General features: G+C 36.1%; 1 protein-coding gene across 1 annotated transcript in view; it reads right to left on the bottom strand.

Moving 5' to 3' along the window:
• Positions 1–27,731, bottom strand: part of LOC128864871 (uncharacterized) — a 138,990-nt gene that overhangs the window by 11,982 nt on the left and 99,277 nt on the right. The window contains exon 2 of the mRNA XM_054104629.1: positions 26,197–27,342. Coding sequence (XP_053960604.1) covers positions 26,197–26,809 — 613 coding nt within the window. The 5' untranslated portion in view covers positions 26,810–27,342. The remainder of the gene's footprint in view (positions 1–26,196; positions 27,343–27,731) is intronic.

Here is a 27,731-nt window from a genome sequence, read left to right on the forward strand (position 1 = left end):
ACAGTCGAACACTAACAGCTTTTAATGTAACAGAATAAAAAAGTGTCTAAAATAAGTGAATAACTGGAATCTTACAAAATCAAATGGAATCTTATTTTAATCAGAAATCAATTTGTATTTTTTTGGAATTGGTTTGCTTCAGTCGTTCAACCAGTTGACATTTTTTTTAGTTTTATTGCTACCTTTGATGTCACAACTGTCTTAAGACTAAGGCACAAATCGGTGGCGCAAAATTAATCATTGTACGTCAGCCACTGACGTAGTAAAATCGAGTCGCAAGGAAGAAAAGAGTGAAACCAGCAAGTAAAGGGAATGGGCGACAATCAGTTGTCAAAGCTGAAAGGTCAGCGTAAAGCACCACGACTTTCAGAAAGTCTACGAAGGCGTTGGCACGAGTGTTGGACGTCTGGATCCCGTTTCGAATGATGCCATAATTATATTTTATTTTTAGAACAATAACAGTATTTTAATTTTCGTACGTTGAAAAAACAGGACATATAGCTGCAGTGAAGGTGATGAGGAAGAAGAAGAAGAAGAAGAAGAAGAAGAAGAAGGAAAAGATGATTAAGAAGAAAAAAATTATAAAAAAAGAATTATTAAAAAAAATTATAGAAAAAAAAATATTTTATTATTAAATTAAGAAGAAAAAATGTAGAAAACTAAATTTTAGAAGAATAAATTTAGAAAATTAAACAAAAAAAAATGTCATAAGTTATAAATGACAAAAAAATTATAAAATATTTTTTTTTTATGAAACAAACTTTATGAAAAAAGAGTAAATTTGATTTTTTTTTATTTAGAAAAGGACATATTTTATAAGCTTTAAATAATTCAAATAATAATAAAATAAAAACTTTTTCTAAAATTATAAATTATAAAAATTTTTTTTCAAGCTTTTTTTCAGAATTGTTTTTTCTCAAATTTTTTTTTCTAAAATCCTTTTCTCTCAAATTTTTTTCTTGATAAATTTTGTTTTGCAAATTTATGATTTTATATGATTTGTTTTTGTAATTAGTTTGTTTTATGTTTCTTATTTTTGTTTCTTATATTTATAAATATTAAAAAAAATGAGAAAAAACTTGTTTTTTCTTAAATTGTTTTTATTATTTATGATTTATAAAAAATGATAGAAAATTAAAATTTATACATAAACAAAAATTATAGAAACAAAATTTACTTCATTTATTTTTTATCATTTATATAATAATTTTTTTTTAATTAAAAACAAAATGCAAGAAATTCTGTTCAATTTTTCACACTTTGTAATTCGAATATTTAGACAAAGTTTGTGTGTAGAGTTTTACAGCCCATTGAATTTTGATGGTGTTGATGCTTTTGTGTGCATAAAATAATTTTGAGCAGTTTTTAAATAAAAAAAATGACCACCAACACAAAAAAAATAATAATAATTGAAATCAACTCGATTTTTCTTGGCTCTACTAAAGAAAAGACGGAAATCCAAAGGATATTTAATATGTAGACGAATTGGCTTAGTATAAGTCTCATCCTTTCTTCTTTTTCCTTCCTTTTCGAGCACAAAAGTGCTGTTACTTGGCTCCTTACAAATAAAAATATGAAAAAAATGTGAATGTATTTTTTTTTATAATTTTTTTTTAATAACTTCGTGCTTTTATCTATAATTTATAAAAAAAAAGAAATCTCCAAATTTCTAAATTTTTTTCTTAATATAGTTTTGTTTGCTAAATTTATAAATAATAAAAAAATAAGAAAAAATTGTTTTCTTAAGTTTTTGTAATTTTTTTTTATTATTTTTGATTTTATTATCTTTTTCTAAATATAAAAAAAAATTTTTTTCTCAAAATTTTTCTCAAAAATTTTTTTCCCAAAATTTGTTTTTTCCTAAAATATTTTTTTTTCACATTTTTTTATACATTTCTTAACAATATTTGCTTTTTTATTATTAGTTTTTATTTATAATTTTAAACAAAAAATGTCTTTAATTTTCTAAAATGTTTTTCCCAAAATATTTGTTCACAAAATTTTTTCTTTTTAATTTTCTTTTTTATTAATTTCGTTTTGAATACATTTTTTTAATAATTTGTTAATTAATAAATAATAAAAGAAATTTTTTTTTTGTGTATGGAAGATTTCTACAAATTTATACCCATTACCGTACAATTTTTGTCTAAGTTATTCGCAGACATGTAAACGTAAATATTATTGACAATGTTATCTTATACAGGTACAATATTTCACGAAGCTTCCGAATTAATGAATCGAATTAAAATAATAAAAAATCTTCGCACGTATTTATATATATATATATATTATATAATTGGCGCGTACACCTTTTTTGAGTATTTAGCCGAGCTCCTCCTTCTATTTGTGGCGTGCGTCTTGATGTTGTTCCACAAATGAATGTAGGTCCCTACAGTTTTAAGCCGGCTCCGAACGGCAGATATATTTTATGAGGAGTTTTTAATGCAGAAATACACTCGGAGGTTTGCAATTACCTGCCAAGGGGTGACCGCTATTAGAAAAAACGTTTTCCTAATTTTAATCTTTCACCGAGATTCGAACCGAAGTTGTATCTCTGAATTCCGAATGGTAGTCACGCACCAACCCATTCGGCCACGGCGGCCGCCACGTATTTTGCGTAGAAGAAAAGCCATGACACCTCAGCGAAAAAATGTTCAAAAATCAACGGTATTTTCTTGTTACTTAAAACTTCTACTTGGCTATATTGGAATTTATTGAGCTATAAAGCTGCATACCCAGAAAAACTCTAAAATTCTGATTAAAAAATTGAAAGCTTTGTCGAAATTTTGTATAAGTAAATTGAAAATTTGTATGCACAATATTTTTATAAACAAATAGTGGTGTGGTCATAATTTTGCAATGGACAGTATTTTAGAAGAAATACTATGAGTATGAATTAATAGTGGTTCGGTATATATTTTAGAGAAACATTTACAGTGGCTGGATACCAATTGGGTTATTGATTTTATAATATCAGCATCTCCTGAAATATGTAATAAATAACAAGAGCTACCAGCAGTATTAAACGATTTGGACCCTGCACTGCTCTAAAAATTCAACACAAAAACAAAAACATAATCTCATTTTCCTTCACGACTTTGCTTCGTCGCCATTGGCGGCTTAATCGCCAGACATGTTTCCTTCCGAGCGCCAGATTGCCACTTAGACTGCATTATGATTGTTCATTCCGCTTGAGCGCATTCCAGCATTGTCCGCAAACTCATCGAAAAGTGAAATAGTGGATAATACACGAATGGGCAACCGTGTCAATGTACCGCAAAGTTTTCTAGTTAATAAAACTAATCAACCGCTTGCCCACGCCTGGAAGTTCATCAAAGCAGTCGACGACTTCAATCAGCCACCGGAAAGTTATGCAAAACAAAATATTAAAACGCCAGGGACTAGCATGCAGATCTCAAATGCAGACAAATATATTCAACTGAAACAAAAATTAGAATTGTACAAGTAATTATTGACTAAAAGATGAGAAAAAATTGTGGTTAGCTTTAGCTCGGGAAAAAAGATTTTACTTTTTTATTGCTGAATTTAATACCTATTTATTTAAAAATTTGAAAATAGAAAATAAAGAAATTTTAGTTTTCGGTTTTTGAATTTTATGTATTTATAAAAATTGAAAAAAAAATATAAAATATATTGTAGTATAATATATGTATTAAAAAATTGTCTCCAGTTTCAGAGTTCGAAGGTTTAGAAATAATTAATTTTCTACTTTCACAAATATTTATATTCAGTGCTGTTTTGGATTGTGATTCGGCTTAGGAAGACAAACAAAATCGTTTCTGTATTGATGTTTTCGGTGATTCTAGTGATCATTTTCGGTCCGACTTATAGGCATAGGCTGAAGATTTGAAAAAAAAATAATAAAGTAAAATAAAAAAAATATATATACATAAAAAAAAATTAAAAAAATGCAAAAAAAAAAACAAAAAGTAACAAAAAAAAAATAGAATAAAAAATTGAAAAAAAATTCAAAATTAGCACAACTGGAATTAATCTATTCGATTCAGAATTATCTTCTTCAAGATGGTACATGAGTTTCTTAGATCGGATGTTCCTAAGCGCTGTAGCCTGCCCACTTATGGCCCAAATTTGTTTCACTTTGACTCTGCTGATCTCTGGTGGCACAGGCGACTAAGTAAAAGAAGAAAACCATTTTGTTTCCTTATATTATCAATAAAGAAATGCATTAAATACATAAAATAGAGGGAAGACATTTTTTGCTTTAATGCTGCTTTACTCCTTACAAACTGTCATTCTGACTGCTCCAATGCCTGAAAAAATATTTTTTCTAAGATAATTTTTGTAATATATATCCTGAATATAACCCTAATTTGATGATTTTTTGGCATATTTCAGTTTCAGTTCGTATAATTTCCGAGTATAAATCAATATGACTTTAGAATATCTTGACTTCAGCATATATATACACACACCAAAGCCGCAACAAGTCAGACTTGAGAGAGCGAAGGAGTTGCTTCGCTGGGCCGAAAGCGGTCAATATTCGAACATTGTGTTTTCTAACGAGAATATTTTTCAAATTGTACACTTCGTAAACTCCCAGAACAATAGGGTTTATTTGACCGACCATTCATACAAGAATTTGAGTCTTCGATTGGCCACCAGGAGGCAGCACCCGCCACAAGTAATAGTTTGGGCCGCTTTAACCGCAGATGGGCGCTCTTCAATCGTTTTCATTGAGCCTGTCGCCAAGGTAATTGCGAAATATTATCGGGAAAGTATTCTGGAGGTGGCTTTGAAGCCGTGTGCAGACAAACATTTCGGTGGCAGACCATAGACGTTTCAACAGGACTCGGCACCGTCTCACAAACCAAGAATGGTTAAAAAGCAACGTTCCGAACTTCATAACGTCCACACAAGAGTTCTGGAATTCACCCGATGTGAATCCGATGGATTATTCTCTTTGGGCCAGTTTGGAGAGTAAGGTCCGAACTAAAACATTCACTAGTCTCGAGGCGCTGAAAAAAGCCATTGTCCGCGAGTGGGCGATTCGTTTCTGCACCGTCTCAAGGCCATAGTCAAGGCAGAAGGTGGTCATATCGAGCAAAAGTAAATTGATTCTTCATTTTGAATTATTTTCACACATTTTTTACTTTGAATAAAAGTAATTTTCCAAACTAAATTTATGCATTTTTAATTGGTTACACTTCGAGGGCCGGGCCCTGTACTTACATTCCATTTTTGCGGCTAAACTAAAGCGGCCACCGCAGCAATGTGGGATGGTAGTGCCCAGGTTCGAAACGCCGGACATGAAACACCGAATGATAGGACGATTTTTAGTCAATAATCAGGTTATACTTTTCCACTGCATCTAAATTATATATTATACTTAACGCAATGCCTTCATATGCGAAACTATTAACAAATCATGTACTGAAAATTGTTTGAAACTTAACAACAGATTTATTAGACTTGAAATCCAACTCATCTGCTTATAACAAAACAAGAACTGCAAAATTTGCTAACTACCAAAACCAATAGCAACAAACTGCAAAACCTGAGCTCTTCTGTAGCCACGCTTGTAGTCTGTCGCTGTGGTACTGTGACCATAAAAGTGGCAATAAAGTTCTCCAAAGTTGCATTGCTTTTGAATGCAGCTTCATCCAGCTGCGATTTATAGTGCCCCTGTGAACGATTGAAACCCACTCAGCTACATTTGTACGTAAGTATGCATGTGTTTGTGCTCCATATACAACTGGTAGAAAGTTCAAAAGAGCAGCACTTACCGATGCAAACAAGTATTGATTTATTAAAAAGAATATTCCAAAGTGATTTGTCGATCGTGCATACATATGTACGTATGTACACATGTACGAGTATGTAAGTAATTAGTTGGGTAGACACTCATACGCATCTGCGAATGTCAAAGGTTGTGGGAGGTGCGGGTCATTGGAAAACTATGCTGAAAGGAGCATTTGATTTATAGCGCAAAGCAAGACATAAATAATAGTAACCGGCAATGCCAAGGTTGTGGTCTCGTTAAAATTTATCAGATATTAGTACAGAACTTGAAGTGACTAAAAGAGTTGTGTACTGAAAGTAGAAAATGTAGGTGTGATTAAAATGGGTGGTGGCGGTGTTTCCAAGCTCTTTGTATTCAAAAAATTCAACATCTTACTTTTTCTGCTTTTCGTATTTGAAACATATGTCGCTGCACTTTGTGATGCCCCACTTTCAAACTGTGGCAAATACAGAGCTAATATACATATAAAAATATGCGACCTTACATTCCAGTTTTTATTAGATAGCTCCTAATATTGCTTAACATTTGCCCATTGCCGATGAGTGATCATATTTTAACCCGATTAAATGTAATTTCCATCAAAAAAATTATCTAACTGGGAAACTTATAATATTTGCAACATATTTTTTAATATAAATAATAAAAATAAAGGTTTTTTTTTTAATTTTTTTCCTTAATATTAATTTTATAATATACTTAAATGAGTAAAAAAATATATACAATAAATAAGTGGTGCATAGATTTCTGCTGAGTGTTTGGCCGAGCTCCAAACGGCAAATGTTTTTTATGAGGAGCTTTTTCAAGGCAGAAATACACTCGGAGGTTTGCCATTGCCTGCCGAGGGGTTACCGCTATTAATGAAAAGTTTTTCTTAATTTTGGTGTTTCGAACCTACGTTCTCTCTGAGAATTCCGAATGGTAGTGACGCACTAACCCATTCGGCTACGGCAACCGCCTTTAATCATACTTAGTGAATTTTAGAGCATAAAATCTGAAAAATTGAGTCTGTTGGAAACATTTTTTTTTTAAACAAGATTCGACATTTTTTTAAATTTGATTTATTTATTTAGGACCAGCTGGGGCAGTTATAAGCAAATGTTATAAATTTCAAGTACTAACATCTTTCATCCACGCTGAAATTTTGAAAAGTCACCAAAAAACGAATGGCTTTTTATTAGGATAATACAAAAAATGAGCAGCGATGAATTATTGATTTTTTATTCAGCATTAACACAAGAATTCTCGCCGACTTAACTATTGTTGGAGAGGGAAAATCACCTTAACTTGACTTTTGGTGATACCGAATTCCTCCCCTTCACAAAAATAAATTTAGTTTTGTTCTGATCCATACTATTTATCTTACATCCAGATATGCCTTCTTCTGCGTTGGGTCTTTCCATACTCAAATCCAATGGAACCTCAACACAATCTTCTGGGGGAATTATTTCTCCCGGTAAGTAGTTACTGTTCCGCTGCTTGCTGTGAGATTGAGCAGGCTCTCATTTCTATTTTGGTTCTCATCGTTCTGATTGGGTATTCTTGGCTGAATATCTTGCTGCATGGTAACTTTCCGTTGTGTGCACCAGGACGGGTCATATGGATTAACTGGATAGAGCACAGTACTTTTGAAGCTTTTAACAATGTTGTTTACGTTTATTTTATGCCAAACCTGAAGGAAGACCCCAGTCCCATTTTTATTGTATCACAGGAAACTAAGAGTTTATCTCACTCCATCGTCATTGGATCGAAAACATACTTATGCAGTGGTTAGAGTAGATCAGTAAGGTAGGAAAGAAACTCGATGAGCTTCACTTTGTTTGATGTTGCTTGCTCAATGATTAGAATACTCATGTGGCGTTCATATCCGTCAGGAAATGCTCTGAAACAAAGGTTCATAATTATCCCATAATCCGAAAAAGTGGGATAAATGTGAACACTCTTCTGTGAATCAGTAGGAACGAGATCTGGTTGAGAATGCAAAATAGTTGAGAACAACATCTTATATGAATTTATTTTAATGAGGCAGTCAGAAAATTGAGCACATAATAAAATCATCTTTACTCTCCGGAGATATGAACTTTGATACATGGGGAAAAGATTTGTAGAGGTGTACTACCTAGCAGACCGTTATTCAGCTCTGAGCGAATTTGACAGATATGCCGATGACATTAATTTTGTGTTTCACTAAGCTAAAGCCAAAGTTTGTGAAACACAAAACGAATGACGTAGAATCCAAAGTTCCCTCAATTTTTTTTCCATCATACCGAACGAGCAAACCTGGTATCTATCATCCTTGACATCGATAATAACTACAATGGCATTATCACTGTTGTCAAACGGGCGGAAAACAGCTATAAGGTCGACTGATACCTGATAAACCAACACATTTTAATACTTTTTGGTTTCTACATTCCTCATTGGAGCGCTAACGGAGTTTGTTCGGAATTACCGCATGTTCATATTTACCCCAGCTGACCCTATTAGAAATATGTGTAATTATGAATAATTATAATTGGCGTGATAACCGTTTACGAGATTTTAGCCGAGTTTAACAAAGCGCGCCAGTCATTTCTTTCTCGTGCTAACCGGCGCCAGGGGAAACCAAATCCTTTTCCACCTGATCTTTCCAACGCAGAGGAGGCCTTCCTTTTCCTCTGCTACCACTAGCTGGTATCGCATCGAATATTTTCAGAGCCGGAGCATTTGCATCCATTCGGACGACATGACCCAGCCAACGAAGCCGCTGGATCTTTATTCGCTGTGCTATGTCTATGTCGTCGTAAAGTTCATACAGCTTATCGTTCCATCGCCTGCGATTTCCGCCGCTGCCGGTTGTTAAGGCCGATGATGTGGTTGGCATACGCCAACAATTGTACGCTCTTATAAAAAATTGTGCCTGAGCGATTAAGTTCTGCGGGCATGGTCGGGCAGCGGAACAACAATTCCGTCGTCAACGATTGGGGTATCGGGATCTTCACATTCTCTGTGACATGCGCAACTATAACTGTTTAACAGGTTCGAGAAGTGTTCCCTCCATAATTTAAGAATGCCCTAGATGTCAGTAAACAAATCGCCGTCTTTGTTCTTACAGAAAAACGCCCCGGTCTTGAAACCTTCTGTTAGAATTTTTTTAAATTGTATTCATAATTTAGTTAAACTGTTTTCCAATTATTTATTTATTTTATATTCGACTTCAGTACTCTTTTTAAATTATTCGCTGGATTGCTTGCTTTAATCTGAATTCTGCATTTTTTTAATTAGTTTAACTTCGTCTAACCACATAACTTCCATACGCGACTGAGAACGCATTTGGGACAAAGTTTCATTCTTATTTAGGATCTTTTACGAGTATAACCTCTGCATTTTAAATCATATCATCCCTTCCATGTTCGCCTGCATCTTCAAGAGTTTTCCATGTGCATGCAAACGCCCGCTTCTTCATTATTTTTTATTATAATAAATTGCAATTTAATAGCAATTTACAGAGTTAATTCGCTTTTGGCTGAAAAGCTGCCACCATTCGAAGTTCGATGGCTTCATGCACCACCAACGATAACTGGACTATAATGGGATTTATGTGGCCGTCGATCCTTTCAAATAGTCGATATGCGAATTTTTTATCACAAGCGCCAAAGAATGTCTTCATTTAATTTCGTTATTGGGTTTTTGTCGTACCACAACAAAGGGAAATCTTCAGCTGATGAGCACGAAAACGAACTATGCAAAAGAAATGTCTTCTATAAATGGCGCACACTGGCTGAGACAGCGCACAGCTGCTGTTCGATAGCATTAAAACTTGAATCATGGCAATTGAGGTTGCCTGCTGATGTGTTGTCTGCGTTCGTTGTAACTGCCGTTATTGCCATTGTTATTGTTGGTACTGGTCAAACACTGTTCATGTTGTCCTTTCATTGTCACACCACATTAAGCAGCATGGCAAGCAGCGCATAAAGGCACAAGAGGAGTAAAGCGGAGAAGCAAACAATTGCAGACATATGAGAGGTGCAAGGGAACGCATGCGAAGGTCAGTTGTGCGATGATAAACATCTAATGCTCGCATCTATTACACTTTCGCACAGGTTTAGCCAATAAATGCTTTTGTGTTTACATTTTCACTTGGCTAGGCAGTTGGTCTTAAGGCAGAGCTGTGGCATTTGCGCAAAAATCTCTCTACAAAGTGCTTTGCGGACATAAATTTAGCGCATTTTTGCTTTACAACAATAAAAATACAAATCATCTTAGGAACAATAAGACGCGCTTAACATTGGAATGCCACAAGACGCCTTCACAATTTGCGTGGATGAGCAACCATTTTATTTCATCGACTTTTTCTCATTGCCACCCAGTTATTTGCTGGTGGCTGGTAGCTGCGACGTGTTGGAATTTTACTCGTTTGCAGAAATAATGGCTGTGTGAGAAACAACAAAACTATCGAAGTATACATTCGGGAGCTATTGCTACTTATCGATTTTGGTTGGCAAACATCAAAACGTGTCTAATCGCATCGACTTACACGGTTTGCACTACGTGAGGGGGGCACATTTCCCATAGAAGGTCTTTGCCTAAAAGTATGCATTTGAATAAAGCTACGCCACACAATGCAAGCACAAATTTATGCTCAAGGCAAAATATCAGTACGCACCGGAATTTGCCTGCTGTGCAATGCTGTTTCGAGAGAATTCTTTGCATTTATTCGTGTTTGAAGATTTGGCGACTTTACGCCTCGTTTACTTGTCTCAAGTCAGACTAACTGGTTGGCATACTTTTGTATACTTGGCAAATAATTGTGAGTAGTAGGCAAATAAGAAAGGCGGACATACCGAAACGTTCTGGCGTCAAGGAAATATGTCGGCATTCATGGCAAAGTGAAAATAAACAAATGACAGTGAGAGCGAAATCAAGATAGAGAGCAAGAGCGGCGAAGAGTGAAATGCTTGTGGAGATTCGTGATGCGCAAATGGCATTCGCTTTAGTTTGTGTGCATAAAACCATATTTCTTGGCTTGTCAGCGCCAACTGACTGGCTACAAGCTACAGGCCAAGTTGCAATTATTTGTGTACCTGCGCACCGTTGCAATATGCAGCGCTCGCGGTTGGTCTAGGTAGGGGGTGTGAAACGTAAGAGAGTAAAATTGTGTTAAAGTGTGGGCGAAACACCGACAGCAGGAAGTTGCTGTTGGATAACTGTGTTTTACACCTCCGGCATTTTGCGGTGCTAAAAGTCAAAGTAGTTGATTTCCTGCTTGCGAAGGATGCACGGAGGTTTGGTTTAAGAGTAAAAGAGGAAATTTGCAGTTAAAATATTAACTTATTAAATTATTGCTAAAGCTCCAGTAAGCTGAGTGAAAAAGAAAATTGCGATTAGTTTTAAATATTTCTCGATACTGATAGCTGATGCCACGAATCTAAGACGAAATAAGTTTTGCCACTTTTTGTTTAAAATTTACTTTAATTCTTAAAATTTTGGTATAACACTCAGCTCATTAATCCATTATTCCATCAAGGGAAGAGTGCACGTGGGGCTACACTTGGGGCGGGGTCTGGTGAACTTGTTCACTGATGGATCGAAGTTGGAAGGGAAGGTTGGCGGAGGAGTTTTTTGTGAGGAGCTTCCCATCAGACTCAAATTCTGGTTACCGGACCACTGCAGTGTGCTCCAGGCAGAGTTAGCCGCAATTAAGGAGGTAGGTGATTGACTGCTCACATGCGTACTAACAGTCAAGATAAATATTTACTCCGACAGCCAAGCTGCAATAAGTGCCCTCGGGTCAGTGACGGTGCATTCGAAACTGGTCAGGGAATGCCTGTTCTTTGGGTTCCTGCTCACAGCAACATTGCGGGAAATTATGCGGCGGATGAGCTGGCTAGACAAGGGCATATGAGGTGATTTCCCCGCGAAGGGACAGAATTGGGATCCTCCTGACTACATGGAAAGAAGGGCTTTGCGACAACTCAGGGAGCATTGGGTAAGTACACTAACTTGCAAGGTCGCGAAATCCTTCTGTCCTCATATGGATCGGGGGCGTTTGGGTGAGCTTCTGAGGTTGACAAAATATGAGCTCTCGAATCGCGTGGGTTTTCTTACAGGTCACTATGAGCGAGGAATGCATGCTGTGAGACTTGGAATTACCTCGCGTCCTTTTTTGCGGTGGATGTATTGAGGATTAGCAGGAATCATCTCAGCACCTTCTGCTTATCTGCCCTGCTCTGGCGGGGTTAAGATCCAGGCATCTTGGCTTTTACTTCTTCGCTACGCCGCTGATATAGCTGGCGTTGATATTAAAAATCTGATAAATTTCCTCAGCAGCTCAAAGCGGTTGATGCAAAGCGGTTGATGCAAACGCACACACGCTAAATCCTTCATCCTAACCATCCCCCCACCACCTCTCCCCGATCTCTCCTTTCATCCCATCAGCTTTCTCTTTCACCTCACCTCCATAACGGTATCACAAAGGACGAGTCCGTTTATCTTCGTCCAAGTGAGTTCATTAGACAACCATTCCATCTTAACCTAAACTAAACAACTCATTAATCCATTAATGATGTTTTGTTTTAATGTTAGATAAGAAAATTGTGTTTGGATGAAGTATTGTGAGGAGCATAGGACAGAATATACTTTGTGGCTGCGGCACGCATCCATATACAGGGTGCATAAGGTACTGGGTACTTGAGGACACGCATATATGTGGCTATAACTTTCCGAAAGCATTATTTTTCTTATTACTCTATTTTAGATAAGACATGAAGGACTTTAAATTGTAGTCAAGAAATGAAGAGATATGCAGTTATCGTCGTTGTAAGTGCAAGTCATACAGATTTACCGAAATCTATACTTTTCTTAAGTGCCCCCGTTCATTCGAGAACGCACCAGAAACATTCTGACAGTGCCCGATCTGCAGAATTTATTTAACAAGTGCAAGCGATCATTTATATGGACCCTTCAAAATCAATGAGCGCACTTGCGAGGCAGCTTAACCCTCTACCGCTTATAAAGCCAAATATGTCTTTTACCTTTGATTGTGTTGTATTTTTATAAAAACGGGACTTAATCAAAAGAGAATAATAACTATCAAATTCTATGCTTTGTTTTCGTCTCATACGCAAAACTAAATATTGTCAACAAGTGTTTGAGCTACCTTTTCCGTTATCTTTTTTTGAGTGCTTCAAGTGTGAGAACAAAAGCAAATTTTGAAGTGATTTATGTGCACTATTGCATAAAGAGTAAAAGCAAGACTACAGCAAAAAATATATATTTGTATAGAAAGTGAAGTTATTTTTTGAATAAAAATATAATTTATATGAAAAGTAAGTATATTGTGTTTGATTTTTTGTAAAAACTGACGAAGCCATATATGACGTTTCATGCACTAATAGTAGGTAAATAATGAACTAACATACATATGTGTATACATATTTCTGTTTTGTTTTTTGATAAATTGAAATGGAATTTCCTAGAAATGAATGCACGATCATTTTATGGTAACTTAAGGTATCTTTGTGAAGTTAATAGAGGTGATCAAAGTGATGATGACTACATATCTGATACCGACGAAGAAGACTTTATAAGTAAACCGCCAGAACAGGAGCATATTTATGTACCAGAGACTGATGATACCGATGACTCAGATGACTATAACAAGCCTTCTACATCAAATGCAAAATTTGCTAAAAAGCCTAGACCTCCAATTTGGAAAGAAATTTGTTTGCCTCCTTATTCCAGTGAAAATTTTCCATTTCAAGGAGATTCCTTTCTGACTTTATTGAGGAACTGGAGACACCTGCAGATATGTTTAATTTTATTTTCAATGACGATTTGATGAACTTTATTGTAGAACAATCGAATTTAATTGCATTACAAATGCATATAAATAAACCTGCCAATATTACTCGGAACGAGATTGATCAGTTCATAGGTGAGTTCAAGTAAAAAAGTTAAAAAAATTACTTATAAAAATTATTTCAGGCATAACAATATACATGTCTTTGATAAAACTACCATCATCCAAACATTATTGGAACACATTCATTGGCCAATAATTTGTACGTAACGCAATGACATGTAACAGATGGGAAAACATCAAACGATTTTTACACTTCAATAATAATGAAAATATAAGATCACCAGGTGAGCTCGGGTTTGATAAGCTCTTTAAGATTCGACCATTGTTAGACAAAATTCGTACTCGATTGCTGCTTGTACTCAAAGAAGAACATTTAGTGGTTGATGAACAAATAATTCCCACAAAGTGCCGATATCACCTCAAACAGTACAATCCAGCTAAACCCCACAAATGGGGATTCAAAAATTTTGTCTTGAGCGGAGTTTCAGCTTTCAGTTACGATTTTGATATATTTGCCGGAGCTCAAAGCGATACATTCCCGAAAGGAGCACCAAATATAGGAGTAAGTGGAAATGTTGTAACGAGACTAGCAGCTACAATACCAAAAGGAAAAAACTATCAACTATTTTTTGATAATTGGTTTAACAGTCCGAAGCTTCAGGTGTATCTAATGAAAAATGGTAATATATATTACCTTTAGGCACAGTAAGGTTAAATCGTGTAACAAATTGTAAGATGCCAACCGAAAAAGAAATGAAAAAGTTAGGCCGTGGAAGTATGGTTGAAAAAGTAGTAGATATTGGTGGAGTTGAACTTGGTCTCGTCACTTGGTTTGACAACAAAGTGGTAAATATTCTTTCAACCTATGTCGGATGTTACCCTATGTCAACGAAAAAACGGTACTGTAAAAGAGAGAAGAAGTATATTGAAAGTATATTTTGAGTTCATCGAGGGTTGGTTTAATCAAATGTGCAGGGTACCACAGTAGTCCATCTAACTTTAAAAGCGGTTTCGGCCTCTTCGCTTTATTTTGGCAGTTAAAGGAATTCCTGTAACTCCCGCCAAGACTTTCACTTAAGCAGGTGCACTTATATCCGATCCGAAGATATGAAATGATGGATCGAATACCAAAAATTATACTGGAGCCTACTCGCTTAGACTTTGAACACCTGTCAATGACTAATCAAGGGTTTGGTGGAATAAAATCTATATTATTTGATCACTTCTAAAATCGTTGATTTTGCACGGTAGTTTACATGCAAATGGATAGGCTCTAATGTACGAGTACACGAATACGAGTACAGAAGGTCCGTTTCTCGAACTATTCTTGGAAAACGGGATTAAACCGTCATAAACATCGATACGGGGTTTCTCAAAGTCGGCAGGCTAGTAGGTCTGCCTCTCTCACCTTCTAAAAACAAGCTCAGAATACTCATAGACCTTTCTACTCATCATTACAGACTGTGAAGCCATCACCAAGGCTCGGGACTTGAATATCAAACACCGTCACACTTACTAATCAAATGCGAAGTACCGTTCAGCTGAAAGTGAGGTACATACACTTAGCCCAGCCCTGCATAAATTTAGGTTTATTGGAAGAACTGGGGATAAGGTATTGTGACGAGTAGAAGGCACAACAAATCTTTGGGTCGAAGTACACTCAGTAGAGTGAATACTTCGAAATTTAAAGTTTTTTGGATTTCTCATCGAAATTCACAATTTTTGTTTTTTCTGTTTAAAATAATTTCCACAAATAACTGGACTTTAATTTCCTTTTATTAATCTCTGCCAAATCCATCCACATTTGCCACAAGTAGCGCTCAACCATCGATACAGTTCTTTGCTTTTTTTGTTTCATGGCCACCAAACTGATGCAATGCTCCTCTTAACTGCTTTTATTGTGCTTGGAGAGCTATCAAATTTCATATCTTAAAAGAATTTTCATCGTCTATGAGCGGCCACACCGGATGACCACTGGCGCAATAAAAATAACAACAAACGTTTATGCCACTAACCGCAATCGGATGTGATGCACAAATGGAATGCTGGCAAACAAAGCTGGCAAGTAGCAGCACACACGAATGCACATTGGTACATTTGCACATATACATATGTAGTTGCATACATATCTAAGTGTTGTGTATGTATGTGTAACGGAAGTAAGAGTATTACTTTCCTCGTCGAAATGGCAGCCACATGTGGGCCACATGTGTGTTCGATTGCCGGCTCTGCCACTGCCGCTACCAATATTTTTATAACGTACCGGATATGGTATCGAACACGTGTACCTACTGCAGGTTCACCCATATACTTATGTATGTATGTGTGTGCTGAGCGTCATGCTAAATACCCTGCAGTGAAAATATTACTGGAATACTCCAAGTTCACTTTTCAGCTCAACCAGTTCGTGTGCTATCTTTTTTCATGGTAGGGGGTGGTACATGGTGGCACAAAATTAATCACCCTATTCGAAGATTTGTAATTTTTCGCCACTCATATTTGCCACTTGGGAACTGGACAGCTGCAGTATAGAAACAGACAAGCAATGAAGTGCGTAAAGGTCGAAGTAAAGATTTCCAAAGTTGCTCAAAAACATAATTGGATGATTAATTTTGCGCCACTTTGTATTTTTATGTCGCCAATGTCCTGCGAATGTCAATTTTACGGCCGCGCAGCAGCAAAATATTAGTTCATACCGGCCAAAAACAAAGTCTAGTGCAAAATGTTTCTAAGATAGGCACTTCTGGACCAGTTAATATTTGTGTATAAATAAAACATCTCATCTCGGACCAGTGGATTTGCCATCAACATGGTGTGATATCACACCTTTGGACTTTTATTTGTGGGAGTATGAAAAGTCTAAAAGCCAACTTTGAAGTCAACATTACTAAAGTTATTCACGAGACATCGACCGAAGTCCTCCAGTCATTCATTTAAAATTGATGTTTACAGATGACCGAATTACGGCGCAGTTATGGTTAACATTTTAAAGGGACTATCTTTAAAAAATAAGTGCCATGAATGGTTCTACACAAAAATAATGAAAGTTTGGCCAGTCAATTTGAATTTTCGTGATTTTATTTCAATTTAAAATCCGATACCTCTAAATTGATCACCCTTTAGAAGAAAAGACAGCTAAGATGCCTCAATATTGCTCAGTTCAAAATGAAAGTGTAAATACAATATAAGGGAACAGCTTCTACTGAATGCCCATCTGATCTAAAACTGGTTTACGTTTCAGGCCAGACGATAACTATTTGGGTGGAGTACAGCCAAAGCTTCATCTTTACTCAGACTTTGCCTTTTTCGTCACGTCAGTGACGAGTAGCCTACTAAGCTCACGATGGAGGTCGCGGCTTCTCACATAGTATGGAGCATTGACTTATTTAATTGAAGTGCTTTTCCTAATGGCATCGAAGTGCTTTTCCTTTTCAGCAGCGATGGTGAAAATTATTATTTCTTTTGAAATAAAATACATTAAGAAGAATACATTCGGCTTGATATTATTTAAAAGTTCATTATCCAAAAAAATGGCAAAAAAATGTTTCCTGAGGCTCTTAGTTCCATGGGTTCCGTCTCTCTCTTGTAGTCCATTTGTATAAAATGTTTTTGAAATTTTCGTCTATAGAATGCTGAAGCAGACCCCTTATTGCAGATATAAAAGGTTTTCCAATAACAGATGTTATTTTGAATATCCCGCTATTTCGGTAGATGTCACTTTTGAAGCTGTCATTTTTTGATATTTGACAAGTAGAAACTACGCCATTAATAAAAATGGAACTATACACGCTTAAACAATGTCCTCAAATTATTAAAAATTCACTATGAAAATGGTGAAAATTTGCCAGTGACGGTTCGTAAAACTCGAACATTAGGGTCACCTTGTCGGACCGCAACACAGAAATTGGTGAAAAAATTCGAGCTGTTGGGACAAGTTAGTGATGTGAAGAATAAAACCCGTGCACGTCGTTCAAGCCGAAAATATTGCTGTTGTAGCCGAAAGTGTTGAAGAAAACCCAGGTTTGTCCATTTGTCCATTCCTCGTCGTTCTTTGGAATTAGGCATTCCACAAACGTCATTACACCGTATTTTGCATAAAGATCTGGGTCTTAAGGATTATAAAGTCCAGTCAACACAAGAACTCAAGCCGCCCGATCATCAACATCGTCGTGTCATTTGTGATCGAAGGTAATACATGCCATCATAGCACAGTTTTCCGGCACCAAGGTTTCATTCATTTTAAGTGAACTTCTGTAGAGTTCAGTGAAAAAGAAGGTTTAATGAACTCTTTCGTAAAATTTTGCCAAACAAATTTTTCTGTAATTATTTTTTCCTGTACCTACGCCTACATTAACGACATATAACAATTATTTCTTAATCTGAGCTAGGGGAAATCCGTTCCCCTAATCTGACTTGTGTATGCGAGGCTCCATATAAAGTGAATCAATTTCATGCATATTTTAATTAATTGATGCCTTTATTTGGTACGTTCGATCAAATTGGTGTTTGGAATAAATAAATTTATTAGTATCCACTTATATATAATTTTCTAATCATCGGAATGCATTGGTTCGTCTATTCAAAATTTTAAACTTTTCTAACCAAAATCAAATAAGTTGCAGAAAAATTCATAATTTTATTACTGGTCTTATTCCAGTCAATGGATGAGCTAGTTTGAGTTCTTCTATTGAATACCAGCATCTGAACTGTTTCTGCTTTCCCTGCAGGGTATTTGCTTGGCATATTTTTTACTTTGGCAGCCCAGCCTTATTTTGTTTTTACTGTCGTGCTTTAGTTTTTGTCATGGTCGCATTATTTTGTGCTGCAACATTAATCTGAATGGTTGGTGCTTGTCGGAGATGGCGTCAATCATTGGCGCTTTAGCTGCATCATCGGACAATTTGTTGGAAGTGTGCAATAGTTGGAATTTACGTTGGTTTGCGCTTACGAAGAATTTAATGTCACTTTACAAAATTGAGCGACACATGAAGTTAAGAAAAAAAAATTAGTTGCTAAATAAAGACGAGTATTAAACCAAGCATAAGAAGAGACTGCGCTGTGTCCTTTTGAGGGGGAAAGTCGATGCATTTTGGTAGGTGATTAAAAGTTTATCCTATTAAAATTGATGGAGATTTAACTGCTTTGTAACTAAGTTGGCTATGTGGGATTATGCGTAGAGTTAAAGCTGCTGTTGAAGTCGTATGTGACATGCGAAAAATTGCATCACTGCATAGCAAAAAGTTTCGAATTTCTTCTCCTTTAAATTTATTTTAAATACAATTCAGGTAGTCAAATTGCATATTTTTCATCATACTATATTAAATAATTTCAATAATTTTCTAATTGTTCAAAAATAGTAATTTCAATAATTTTCTAATTGTTCAAAAATAATATATTTTTGTTTTATATATATATGGCGCGTACACCCTTTTTGAGTGTTTAACCGAGCTCCTCCTCCTATTTGTGGTGTGCGTCTTGATGTTATTCCACAAATGGAGGGACCTACAGTTTCATGTCGACTCCGAAGGAATATTTTTATGAGGAGTTTTTCATGGCAGATATACACTCGGAGGATTGCCATTGCCTGCCGTTTTTTTGTTTTGCTTTTACTCTTACACCTGCCTCAGCAGTTCGCCACTTTTCTTGTACCAATTTTCAGTATTCAGGCAGCAATGAAAAAAATTACCAAAAATCCACGAGAACTTTTAGCTGCTTGAAACTTGCACTTTGCTATACTGAAAATGGTGGGCAAAATTTTTTGAAATGATGGTAGAGCTTTTCTTTCAGGAGTATGTGGCTGAAATCAGAGCTCAAAAAACCAACAAATCCACTGATTTGAATGAGTCTCCTCTGATTCTTAGCATAGAATACCTTTTGGGAAAACTCAATATATATACAGAAAGAGAGATTTGAGGTTTGTACTTCAACCTCATGGCCTTTCTCGCCCTCTACTATTACACTACCTCATCCAAACCCCATTCTTTATTAAACTTAAGAAAGAGATGGGTTGGGCGGAGCGTATATGCCTTTCGTTCGGCTGCAATTTGCCGAGATGTTTCAACCTTTTCCACGCTATAGCGCTGCATTGGATGATCTCTTCAAATACATGAGCAATGAAACCCTCTAGGCCTTATATCAGTTGGTTTGGAAAATCTGAGGCAAAGAATGCATGCCAAAGGTGTAGGAAATAGGAATAGTTTGCCCTCCATACAAAAAAGGCGACACGTTGCTCTGTGAAAATTTCCGGCCCATAACTCTTTTGAGCAGCATCTGCAAAATATTCTAGTATATTTTAAATGCTTGACTTAAACCGCATGCTAATCCATAATTGGTAGTTACCAGGCCGGTTTCCTAAAAAAAGATGAACGATTGACCAAATTTTCATACTAAAGCAGATACTGTAAAATTCTCGTGAATGCGACTGACGACGTATAATCTTTTTATAGATTTCAAAACAGCTTACGACAGCATAGTTTGATACGATCTCTACCCAGCGGTAGCTCGGTATTCCAGATAAGCTAATACGCTTGATGCGATCGACTGGGCACAACACAAGGAATGTCGTAAGAGTTCAAAACGATCTGTCGCGAGAGTTCTTCACTCTGCACTGACTTAGGCAAGGGAATGAACTATCATGGCTTTTTTTAGTATTGCCTCTGAAAAGGTTATCAGGGGTTCAAGCGTAAGCACGAAGGCAACTATTTTATTGAAATCGGTTTAGTTGCAGGCTTACGCGGACGACATTAGACATGTTGGCAGCATAGCTGCCTAATTTGAATGAAGCCTTTGAAAGTATGGAAAAAACAGCAAAAAATATGAGCATAGAAATAAATTAAGCCAAAACTAAAACGCTTTGTTCAATTTCTTTGGACTATATCAGACACAATGTGGACCAAATACTCAAAATCTGTGGTTATGGCCGAAAGAGAGATTAGTACTCGCTAAGATGCCTGCCGTCACACTCAGTAAATTGTGACTTGAACTCTTCTTTGTCTAGTCTTTAGCCTTTGTCTAGATTTAGGTGAAGTCACAAGTTAATGTGATAAAAAAGCAATAGGAAGAAACCGGTGGCCGCCGTACACACACCACAAATAGGAGGAGGAGCTCGGCCAAACACCTAACAGAAGTGTACACGCCAATCATTATTTTTTGTGTTAAACTTGATTTTTGTATAATGCTTTTGAAAGAACTCTCACATTTTTCTCGTTGGTTTTCATAATTTCCATGTTTTTTACATTTGATCAATTCTCCATGACTGAACCTCAGTGTTCACTATTCACAGCTGTTAAAAAAACTCCATGCTGCAGCACCTGCGAAGTATAAACAGTTTCGTTTGATGTTTGAGTTTACTATTATCTGGCGCGAGGCAATCACTGTTCGAAAATTTTTGCTGTCATTTGACGTTTCGTGCCTCGATACAAACTGAATTGGAAAGCAACAGCCTGGTAGTGATACGGAAAAGTACTCGCTGCGGCGGCAGTCAGCACTCATTTGATAGAAATATTTTCAAAGGCCCTTAAATATACATTTTTTTTGGTTTTTCTTGATTCCTTTATTACTTTTTTCTATTTAAACTTAAAATATGTAAAGTTTAGGTAACATAAAAATAAAACACAAATTTTTTAAGCTTAGCTACAAACGCCACTTGCAGCCTTGCTAAAATTAGTGAAATGATAAAATGTTGCTTGTTTTAAAACCAAGTGCAAAACTTAATTCCATTAGACACTATTTACATTTCTTCAATTTTCTTTAAAGCATTACTCGCCTTTTGGCTTTTTGATCCAAATGAACACCTCAACCATTCCAGTCCAAACTTTCATTGCGCACTGGACTTTCTGCTTCAATTAAGTATTCAAAAAAGAATTCATAATTTACCTGCAAGCGATTTCCAAATTTGACAGGCTGCCCAGCATATTTACATACCAAATTCAAAAGTTACCTACCTTTTTACTAAAAATAAAAATAAATAACACAAAAAGCAATAACAACACAAATGAGGCAGCTCACTCAATTAAATGGTGCTTTTTGTTGCCAGATGCAGAACTCGACAGCAAAATTAGACACAGCCACACTTTTGCTCTTCGCCTGTGCCGTTAGGTTGCTCATGAAGAGGAGAGTGGCATCAGCATTGTTGTTTGTTACTCTACCTGTTTGCAAACCACTTAGTAATATGTCTTTTGAGTGCACTTGGTAATGGGCAAGGCCTCGGCTACCCGATGGCTCTTCGCTCTTGCTGTCATCGAAGCGTCCCAAAAGGCTGACATTCGTGTGACTTGAGTAAATATGTTGAAGCGTTACGCATGTGTTTGTTTGTGTGTGTATGCAAGCGTTAGAAGTTAGTCGTACTGATATAAACATTTATAACATACAAACACATACATATACATTTATATATTATATAACGTTGGCGAGCATTGTTATACTGAAAAGCTTGTAACTCCCCACGCGCCACTGCTGTGATAGGGAAAGGAAAATTTGCAAAAGTTCAAAGTCACTCCCAGTCATTGTGCGCTTTATGCAGGTTTATTGCTGTTGTTTTTTTTTTTTTTGTTTGTTTTTTTGTTAAATTTCTCAAGGACTCTTGGGTGAATGTGCAACGCAGAAAAACGTATGCTCGCGCCATGTCAAAGGGATGCGAATCTATGGTCGACCTTTGTCTACCCTTTGCGACCGTTTGTGGACCTTTAATACCTGTCGGTCTGTTTACGACTTTTTGCTGTTGTTGTTCTCTTTCATTTTAACTTTTATCTAAATTGTTTTTCTACTGTTGGTACCGTCATGTTGTTGTCAATTATAATACCGCTGGTGGTTTTATTGGCTTCTAAAAGTCAGGTATGTGGAGAAGAATTTTTCTCATTGACATCAATCCCTGAAACATGCTTTGTCTGCGGTTTCGGGGAGGAAAAGTTTTAAGAAAATACGAGATCTTAGTTTCTATGTGCATAAATTCCGCAAGTAACTTAAATTTGATGTATCCTTAATGAAAGTTAAACCGGTTATGCAAGCCAAATTGTTTCTAATTAGGTTGGCGTGAAGTTTGTTTTGCTAAAAAAAAGCAAAAAGCGGAGCAAAAATCGCACTAAGTTTTATAAGAATTGCAACGTATTACAGAATATTATAAAGAGCAGAAAGCTTTAGTAAAACCCCTCTGACATATTTTGCAACTGGTGAATTCTGTATCGTTAATGTCAAGAATGTTTAAATTGCTTGAAAGATGATGAAACTTGGCTTAAGCTTCAAAACAGTTTCCTATATTTTCCATATTTTCATATTTTAGTGGTTGGATGTATTATACAGTAAAAATCAACGTGCACCCACTCCTGCTTGAAAACTGCAATGTACGTAATCGACCTTGAAAGAGGTTGAGCGATTACACGGGCATGTTCTTCAAGTGTTCTTTCTTACCAATTTTAGATTTTCATAAGCAATCGATGTGGTCATATATATCCGCACATATATATATGGGAGGAACTTCAAACAGATTTAAATAGCAAGCCTTGGGGACTGCGCTATGAAATTGTAACAGGGAAGCTAAACCTATAGCCCCACGTCTAGGCAATGATGTTATTAGCAAAATAGTGGATAGACTGTTTCTCATACACGCTATACTGTGTGGGGACTGAGACCCCAAGGTGACGAGATGGTCCCTTATAACCACGACATAGAAGCCGACCAGATGTGATGCTTCCAAGCTGTGGAAAATACAGAAACTGACGCTGATCAGATTAAAGGCGATCCAGCGCAACCGTCAGCCTCGCGTCCGCTTTGCATGCGGGACAGGGCCGGGGAATTGCTTGAGAAACTCATACAGCGCAGGCTTGCAGAGTCTCTTGACGGCGAAATTCATTCCATCAATAGGCAAATGGGTGCAAAGAAATTTTGGTGAAGTGAATTACTTCTTAACTCAGTTTCTTTCGGGTCACGGATACTTCCGGAGATACCAATACCGCATGGGCAAGGTAAGCGATCCCAAGGGGCCAGATGGCTCATGGAAAGAGATGCTCTGAGGCAGCGGTTTGGCGACATCGCGCCGACCAATCTAATCAGCAAAATTCTTTAACGCGAAAATAGCTGGAATGCGGTTAAAAGATATATTGAAGACGCATTACGGAAAAAAGGTAGACCTCGACACAGTACAACAAAGTGGAACACAGACAGAGACGTAAGAAGACGAGCCTATAGCATGAAGCTGGTTACAAATATGGTGATCCAGACGTGGGTGAATAGTACTGGCCCATTTTATAGACGCCGTTCTGGGCCCTGAGCCCTGCCGAAATAATGCAGAAAGTATAAAGTATGACTCAAAAACGTTTACAAATCGTAAAACTCTATTACGAAAATCGACGGTCTGTGAAAAGTGTTCATCGCGCGCTCAGGCTAACTTATGGTGGACATGGCAGTTCAGGGATGAGGCCCATTTTGGGCTTAATGGCTACGTCAATAAGCGAAATTGCTGTTTCGATTTGGACACTTGCAATATTACTATTTTACTATTTTTTATAATTTTATTATTTAACTATGGAGGATCTGAAGTAGATGATCAAGCAAGAGGTAGCAGTGTGATGGTGATCATAATATCATTTGAAATGTGTTTAAATTACGAAAAGTGATCTGTAATGAAATGATTTTTTTCGTGAAATTACAAGTGAGTAATATTATTCAATTTAGGGTGATTCTCCTCGGCTCCTCTTTAAAAGTTATTACACTGTATAGCACTCACCTGGATATTGGACCAAACCAATTTTTTTAAGGGATTGAATAAAAAGTGAAAAAGTACATAGTTTCTTCGATTGTCGAAGTTAGTCACCGAAGTGAGAAATTGGCGATTTTATTTGAAATTAATGTGTGTTAAATAACTAAAGAAGATTCGCTTATGCCACCTATTTAAATAGCATATAATCTTTTTTTGCCCAAATTTATTTTACAGGTGCTACTAGGGGTGAAATTTCATATCTTCGAAAAATGAAAAGCTTCATATTATATATTAAATGCAATTAAACGTTCTTTCCTTAGATATGCCTAATTACATGTTATGTAAAAAATAATTTAATGAAAACCCCTATTTTTATATAAAATAAATTTAACTTCGAAAATCGGAGATATTACTTCTACACACACATTATAATACTTTGTGTATAAAAACTTGGAAAAAAATTAGCAAAGAAAAAAAAATTTATAAAAATAAATTTAACGTCGAAAATCGAAAAATTTACTTTTATATACACATTAAATGCTCTGTGTATAAAAATTTGAAAAAAAGATAAAAAAGTTTTTTATAAAAAAAAAAATTTTACTTCGAAAACAAAGTTAACTTCGAAAATCGAGGAAATTATTTTTGCACACACATTAAACACTTTGTGTATAAAAACTTGAAAAAAAATTAGCAAAGAAAAAAAAAATTTATAAAAATAAATTTAAAGTCGAAAATGAAGAAACTACTTTTACATGCCAATTACATATTTTGTGTATAAAGATTTGAAAAAAAAATGGTAATGAAAAAAAAATATTTTTTGTAAAAAAAATGTATCTCTCGAAATATAAGAAATTGCTTTATATACATATTAAATATTCTGTGTATAAAAATTTGAAAAAAAATTAGGAATGAAAAAAAAAAAATTATACAAAAAAAATTAACTTCGAAAACAAATTTAACTTCGAAAATCGAAGAAATTATATTTTTACTTAATATTCAATATTTTAATAAAAAATTGGTTTGGCCCAATATCTAGAAAAAAAATTTCTTCGCCGCATAGTTTATTCCTAGAAAAATTTAATATGAAATGTATTCTTACTCAGCTCAACTACATAAGTCCCGTTTTAACTATTGTATTTTTTATAATTTTGTTCGTGGGATTATCTTCCGCTGACAGATTTGTGTTAGCTATTTTTTAATAAGAATCAGATAAAATGAAAAGCTTGATGCATTGATACGTCAAGAAAATGAGATACGTTTTATTAAAAGTCAGAGAATAAGATGGTTAGGGCATACGTACAGAGTATAGCGTTCCGTAGACTACCGCTGGGACGCAGAAGTCGAAGGAGATCAAGTGATCGTTGTATTGAGAGGGCCACAGCTGGCCTGCTCGAAGTCCGAATCAGAAACTGGAAGGATCGTTGTTACACCTGTATACACTTCGACTTAATTTGCAATGCTTTACTTTTTTTAAGTTAGTAGCAGACGTAAGTCCATTCAAAACGCTTCAAATCTGCAATTATTCTCACTGCATTACCATGTATTTCAGAATAAGGTCAGTACTTATTTCTCCTACGTTGAAGATTAAAAATCAAAAAAAATCTCTTTTAAAAATTGCCACATTCCTCTTTAAATTTGTCCGCACCTGCTCGACTGCACACCTAGTGCGCATTGCTTGATTAACCAAATTCGATCGAGTGAAAATAACTCACTTCCATTTGAATGATTCGCAAATGAACTGGTTGCATATTGAAAATTCAAGGTGTAATCAACTGTCATGCCATTGCGGCAGCCATATCTTTCACTCAAATCGAATTTTATTTATCTCTGTTTGCGCTGCAACTTCTCACATTTCACGTCCTCCCACACATCAACACTTACCTATAACATAAGAGTAGCCATCCAGTGTCAGCACACATTTCCTTGTCATGCCTCCACCAACACCGGTGCGACTGTGTGCAGTGCGTCCAAAAATGGCCTTATTGAAGCTGTGACTGCATGGACTCGTGTCCTCGCAGTTGAGACTTTCGCGTCGTCGCGTATTATCTGTACCAGCAAATTCATCTATGCCGCTGCCACTGCCAAAATGGCCGCCCGCTGCTCCACCGCCAATACCACTACTGTTGCCGCTGCCGCCGTTGCCACTTCCACTGCCAGTTCTACTGGCAGCGCCAATGCTAACCACACCATCACACGAATGCTTACGTACGTCACGCGTATCCGTTGAACCACCACTCCCGCCACTGTCGTCGATGCCGCGACTACCGACTGTATGCGAGCGCACCCGATTTCGCGCCAAATTCGCTGCTAACTCCGCTTGCTGCATGTCACTTTGAGTTTCCGTCATATTTGTGTCTGTTGCACCGGATGCAGTTCTTTGCAGATTGAGCGCTTTGGTGGCTTCAATGCCACTGAGCGTTTGCGGTTTGTCACGGCGCGTTGGTGAATCGCGATTTGTTGGTTGTCGTAAGGACTCGTTCCGCGGATCGCTCATTGTTGCGGTCGCGGGATGATGGGAGGGCGCGCACACAGAACCAATTTTTGATGAGTTTTCCAAATATATGAAGAGTGGAAGTTTGTTACTTGAAATTGAATTTTTCTATATTGAAAATTGTCTTTAAAAATTCTCGTTCATTTTAGTTTTATAATTTTTTGAAGCAATCACTCTTTAGAATTTTTGTTGTTTATAAATATGATTTGTGTGGTTGAAATTTAAGTGTTCGAATTGATTATTGGATTGGTTTGTTTGAAAAAATGCATTTCATTTGGTGCGTAGCATGGAAAATTGGGTGACGTTTAGTGATATACGGCGAGTCGCGCAGTTTTTGTTAACCGGTAAAGATCAGAGCGAGTCTCGGGTTTACCGTTGCGCGTTTACCAGCTGTCGAGCACCTGAAGTATTTTATTTCGCCTCATATTTTATTAACTTGAATTTTTTGTTTTCACAGTTTTTTGATTTGTTTGCTTTTTCATATAAATTTTTGGTTAGTGAAAGAGTAAAAAAGGTCGGTAAAAAAATGAAGAACACTGCATATAAAAATTATCAATAAGAAATAATATATATAAAATAATTAAGAGAGTACACAAAATAATTTAGCAGAAAAGGAATATAGTAAACCAAGGTAGTGCAAGACTTATGTGAATTTTCCATACATTGGCAACTTATAACCTTCAAAGTCAGAAGGAAGTTTAATAATTTAATAATATGATTGTTTTCATTCTTTTTATTGTCTTATTTATATATAAGATAAATAAAAAATAGTTTTTTTGTTATTATTATTCACTAGCTGATGCTTGTGGCTTTGTTGGCGTAAGCAATGATGTACTTGATGCATTTAACACTTATAAAATACTTAATAATACTTCAATTTTGAAAGGAAATTTTCAACGATTTCTGAATGATTTCAGCTGATGTT

Source organism: Anastrepha ludens, chromosome 5 (assembly GCF_028408465.1).
Source record: "Anastrepha ludens isolate Willacy chromosome 5, idAnaLude1.1, whole genome shotgun sequence".
Taxonomy (NCBI): Eukaryota; Metazoa; Arthropoda; class Insecta; order Diptera; family Tephritidae; genus Anastrepha; species Anastrepha ludens.